Genomic DNA, 5,006 nt, shown 5'->3' on the forward strand with positions numbered 1-5,006 from the left:
GCCCAGCGGTGAGGGGGGCAGCCCGGCCAGGGGATGCCACCACGCCAAGCCCCTGCCAGCCCCGTGCACCCCATACCTGGGGGGTGAGCTCCAGGAAAGTGATCTGGGGGGAGGCGTTGGACAGCACCAGCTTGCTCCTCACCTCCGTCCCGTCCTGCAGCGCGACGCCCTGCGCCCGCCCGTCCCTGCCCAGCAGCACGTGGCACACCGCCTGGGCAGACGGAGGGGACAGGACCTCACCAAGAGCATCCCCGCTGCCTGCAGGCCGGCCAGGCAGCTCCCTGCACCCAGACACCCCGTACCTTCTCAGCAAAGATGTGGACTCCCTGGGCAGCTGCTGCACGGGCAATAGCTTGGGACAGGGCCCCCATCCCACCAGCCACGTAGCCCCAGGCTCCTCGACGTCCCTCCAGCTCACCCATCACATGGTGCAACAGCACATACCTGCAGCAGCAGGACCCCAGGTTAGCCGCTGGCCAAGGGGACAGGTCTGTCACCTGCATGGGTGTGATGAGGATGATGCCATGGCCCCCATAGATGGGACCACACCAGCTTGTAGGATGCCAAATCCTACAGAGGTGTCCAAACAGCAAAGGGGCAGTGGAGACCACCCAGGAGAGCCATATGGCAGGGATGGGGGGCAGCCCCTTGCCCAGCCCCAACCCCTGAGCCACCCCAGCAAGGCTGAATGGGCAGTGGGAGGGAGAGGCAGCGGGGCAGGGCACGGGGTGCCAGGGCACAGCAGAGCCAAGGAGCTGCCAGCCCAGAGGATGCCACGGGGGGACAGTGCAGCCATGAGCCCCGGGGGGAAGGGACCCACACCCACTGCCGGGGGTGTGGGGGCTGGCCATGGCTCCAATCACTGCGTCAGTAGCCAGAGTTGCCTTCAGGGGCTCTGACTCAAACCACTGATCCAGGATCTGGCCCGGGAGAAAAGGAGAGCGCCAGGCTTGGTGTGGGGGCCCACCCTCACAGGCAGGCAGGCAGGCGGCTGATAGCTCTGCACCGCTGCTGCCGGCACTCACCTTGGAGATGGGGGCTGTGAGCACCTCGTAATAGCGGGGCAGCTGCCACCCCAGCGCCAGTCCTGGGGGTGCAGAGGCAGTGTGAGATCTGCACAGCCGTGCCAGGGCCAACTGCCTGTGCCCGGCTGGGTTTGGGGACAGGCAGTGAGCAAGCCTGCTGGCCTGCCAGCCCAGCTGGAGCTCCTGAGGAGCCTGTGCCCTGGGAAGGAGCATCACCAGCTCCAGGTGCAGGCAAACACCTATTGTCATCGGGGTCCCCCAGCATCCCAAATGTACCTGCCCGCAGCAAGGGCCACAGGGTTTGCAGGGCCCTGAGCTGCTGGAGCAGGGAGCCCTGCCCCAGGGCAGCTGTATCCACCGGGGGGACATCCAGCAGCGGATCGAGGGCCGACACCAAGCCCCCCATGAATGCTTCATACTCAGGGTAAGCCTGAAAGGGGACAGAGCAGGGGCAAGATGGACTGTGCCATGGTAGGTGCAATGGATAACCCACCTAGGAGCATCTCTGCCACTCCGCTGGGCAGGGCAGTCCCTCAGGGGCTTTGCCATGCCGGGTGCATGCCCCCACAGTACCTGGGCATCCTTCTGGGAGAACTGAGCAATCTGCCGCTGGGTCTGGGCCATATCGTGCCCCAGCAGAAGGGAGCGGGGGGGACTCCTGTCCTCCAGCAGCGGGGTGAAGGAGTAGGGGTCCCGCGGGAGCACCCTCAGTCCATGCCGCTGCAAGACAGGGATGGCAGGACCCACCCTGCAGGGATGGCCTGGCAGCAGGCTCACCCTGACAGTGTGCTGGGAGGTGTCGGTAGCCCAGTGAGGGATGGGTGCTGGTACCTGCAGCTCCAGCTCGGTGTAGATCTGTGGCCGCAGCAGGCTGAGCAAGTATGACGCCCGGGAGAACTTGAAGCCTGGAAGACGTGGGGTGGTGGGGGGTGCCCGCGCCCAGGGCTGGCTGGGGGCAGGGGGACACAGGGTGCACAGCGCTGGAAAGGGCTCTGCACTGAGGGCTCCACGCCAGCAGTGGCCTTTAGCATGACATTAATGCTTCTGTGGGTCTTTTTTCTCCTCCGTGACGGCTGCACCGCCCAGCACATGGCGTTTCTCCAGCACGGCCGTACGCACCCCTGCCCGCTGCAGGTAGGCAGCCTGGGGGGAGTGCAGTGTCATGCTGCCTATCCCTCTGGGTGGGACGTGTCCTCGTCACCCCAAGCACTCTCTTGCACACGATCCCCCCCTCACCAGAGAGGGCTCTGCTCCCCACAGCCCTGTGGGAGCCCTCAGCCCCAAGGGCTCTGCCACCAACACCCTCCCTTGCCCACGGCACAGACGCTCCCTGGTTCCCCACTGTCCCCCAGCAATGGAGACAACAGCACCCCACTCTCGGTACTCACTGCCACCAGCCCGTTGTGTCCTGCAAGGAGAGAGGGAGGAGAGCTGAGCCCAGCGGTGGGGCTGTCCTATGGCACAGGGCACCCTGCCATGCCTGGGATGCGGGGCTGCCACAACCACCCAAATAACGGGGTTCTGGACATGGGGATACAGGTGACAGGGAGCATCCTCCCCTGTCCCTATCCCCCTGGCCCTAACGGTGCAGGGGAGGGGGACAGAAGTGGTCAAAGCAGATGCTCCAGCTGTACCCTGCACAAGCAGCATGTTGGGGGGCTGCAACATGTGCCCAGCTGTGCAAGAGCCCTGCACCCTCCCTGGCACAAGAAGCATGCCGGGGGCTGCAACATGCCCAGCACCACCGTGGTCCCCACCTGCCGCCTACCCTGGGGGGAGGGCAGCTGGATGTCCCCAGCGGCTCCCTGCAGCCCAGCACCAGCCCCGCTGCAGCCGGTTTGCAGCCCCGGCATGGGCCAGCCGCACTCCCAGCAGCCCCGGGGACAGATGCCAGCCCCACAGCCAGCGGGAAGGGCAGCCCGTGCCCAGCCTTGCCCAGAGCCCGGTTGCCATCGCCCCGCACTGCCCAGCCATGGCTGCCCTGTGTCCAGCAGCCTGGACTTTGCTTTCACGGCAGAGCTTTTCCCAGGGCTTCCGGGCACGGGGAGGGGCCAGGGGGGCCAGGGCAGGGGACGCCTTGGTGCAGGGCCAGACGCTGCGTCCCAGGGCTTGTGGGGAGGCTGGGCAGGACAGGGATACAAGCCAAGTGCTGTCCCCCAGCACTGCCCGCAGCAGGGCGCTGACCCCGGCAAAGCTTTGCCAGGGACTTGCAGGGGTGCCGGAGACCAGTCCCAGTGCTGAGAAGGCAACAGGGTTGGAACCTGCCTGGTGCTCAGTGGGATGCCAGGTGCTCCCCAGCCTGTATCCCAGGAAGGCACTGGGCAGGCAGGTGCAGGCCCGAGAGCCCCCCCCAGCCCCTGTTCTGCTCCAGGGAGGACCCAGGGACACATGGCTGGAGTGATGGGCCAACACGCGCTGTAAGACAGGGGGAGCCTGCCCCCCCCTCAGAGCAGGCAAGCCCCAAGCAGAGACCTGAGAGCAGTGGGAGAAGGGGCAGCTTGGGGGTGAGCTTGGCCCCAAACCCAGCGCTGTTGCTGGGCAGGGCAAATTCCTGCCCAGCAGGATGGGGCAAAGGCCCCGCCACGGTCCAGTGCTCCCTGAACCGCCATCCCCAGCCCCAGAGAGCAGCACAGAGTGACAAGGGGCAGCGGCTGCCAGAGCTCCTTGGGGCTGGCCTGATCCCCAGCTGTGCCTGGGGGGGGGTTTTGTGTGCACCGAGCCCAAACACGCCTGGGAAACACGTGAGCTGCCTCGACTTTACCCCCTGTTCACGGCCGAGCTTGGCCCCGTGGCTGACCGGTGTCTAGGAGCCCGAGTGCGGAGAAAGGGGTGCAGGATGGGCTGCACCTCCCCAGAGCATGCCAAGCCTGCAAGGGCCCCGCACCCTGCATTTGAAGGCGAGGGGGAAGGGGGATGCACCCTGAGCCATTCCTCCACGCAGGTTTGGCTACACCTTTTTGTTCTCCAGCCAAAGCCCAGCGGTGATGCCAAGCCAACACTATAAATCCTGCTTTGGAAACGCACTTTTCAGCAAGAAGGTGATTTGCCAACAACCTCTCAGCCCCACTCTCTGCCTGTCCCTGAAGGCTGCTGTGTGCCAGTGAAGCCTGCAGGGAGTGGGGAGGTGGGCAGTGGGAGCCCCAGCCGGGCTGGAGGATGGGAAGGCTGCCCGTGGCTGCCTGCACACATGGTTGATGGCGCACAGACACGGAGAAAGCAGCCCAGGCGCCGGGAACACCCATACACCCGCTTTAATCCCGGCCTCGAGGTGGCTGGAGGCAGCTCAGAGCAGGGGGATGCGGGAGGGCTCCCAGAGGCGCCGGGCCAAGTCGCAGGCCTGCTGGACCACGAGCTCGGAGGGGATGATGCCCAGGTGCACAGTCAGCAGCTCGTAGCACTTCACCACCTCTGCCTGGTGGTTCTTGCTATAGTAACGCAGCAGCTTCCTGGGCAGGAGAAAAAAAGGTGCAGCACAGCCTGGCACCCCCTTTCTAACCACCTTCCCCCTAGCAAATCCCTGGCAAGGACACAGTGCCTGTCTGCTGGCAAGACCACAGCACCAGGCTGGGGAGATGGGCTGTTGCAATCCCGGTGACACTGCAGCACTGGTACCACCCTGCAGCGATGTCCCAGCGAGGACAGCATCACTCATAGGGACCCCTGTGCCAGCACAGCCCCGGGCCCTGGTGCCAAACCGCAGGGCTGGGGACTGCTCACCTGTAGTAGTCTCCTGCCAGCATCCCGATGGGAGCAGAATCATCGGAGAGAACCGGTACCTCCATCACCTCCAGCTTGTAGCCCTGGGGAAGAGACAACAGCAGAGGGCAGGAGCACGGAGGGGACCGCCAAGGAGCCAGAGCCGGGTGGTGCCTACAGCCCTGCTCCCTGCCCCCAGAAGGGGATGGGGGAGAGGGGCTCAGCCCCTTCCTCACCCCACGTACCAGCTCGTTCTCAAACCAGAGGAAGTAGGAGCAGCAGTAG

General features: G+C 65.3%; 2 protein-coding genes across 2 annotated transcripts in view; both read right to left on the reverse strand.

Moving 5' to 3' along the window:
- The window catches only part of PYROXD2 (pyridine nucleotide-disulphide oxidoreductase domain 2), a 5,993-nt gene extending 3,115 nt beyond the window's left edge, over positions 1 to 2,878 (reverse strand). The window contains exons 1-10 of the mRNA XM_009323311.1: positions 2,783 to 2,878; positions 2,414 to 2,479; positions 2,081 to 2,168; positions 1,857 to 1,936; positions 1,599 to 1,745; positions 1,302 to 1,455; positions 1,026 to 1,087; positions 823 to 920; positions 303 to 444; positions 9 to 211 (exon numbers count right to left, since the gene is read on the reverse strand). Of these exons, the coding sequence (XP_009321586.1) occupies positions 9 to 211; positions 303 to 444; positions 823 to 920; positions 1,026 to 1,087; positions 1,302 to 1,455; positions 1,599 to 1,745; positions 1,857 to 1,936; positions 2,081 to 2,168; positions 2,414 to 2,479; positions 2,783 to 2,878 (1,136 nt within the window). The remainder of the gene's footprint in view (positions 1 to 8; positions 212 to 302; positions 445 to 822; positions 921 to 1,025; positions 1,088 to 1,301; positions 1,456 to 1,598; positions 1,746 to 1,856; positions 1,937 to 2,080; positions 2,169 to 2,413; positions 2,480 to 2,782) is intronic.
- Positions 2,879 to 4,252: 1,374 nt separating this feature from the next.
- Positions 4,253 to 5,006, reverse strand: part of HPS1 (Hermansky-Pudlak syndrome 1) — a 5,830-nt gene continuing 5,076 nt past the window's right edge. The window contains exons 17-19 of the mRNA XM_009323312.1: positions 4,967 to 5,005; positions 4,743 to 4,825; positions 4,253 to 4,471 (exon numbers count right to left, since the gene is read on the reverse strand). Coding sequence (XP_009321587.1) covers positions 4,309 to 4,471; positions 4,743 to 4,825; positions 4,967 to 5,005 — 285 coding nt within the window. The 3' untranslated portion in view covers positions 4,253 to 4,308. The remainder of the gene's footprint in view (positions 4,472 to 4,742; positions 4,826 to 4,966; position 5,006) is intronic.

This window comes from Pygoscelis adeliae, unplaced genomic scaffold (assembly GCF_000699105.1).
Source record: "Pygoscelis adeliae isolate BGI_AS28 unplaced genomic scaffold, ASM69910v1 Scaffold294, whole genome shotgun sequence".
NCBI lineage: Eukaryota > Metazoa > Chordata > Aves > Sphenisciformes > Spheniscidae > Pygoscelis > Pygoscelis adeliae.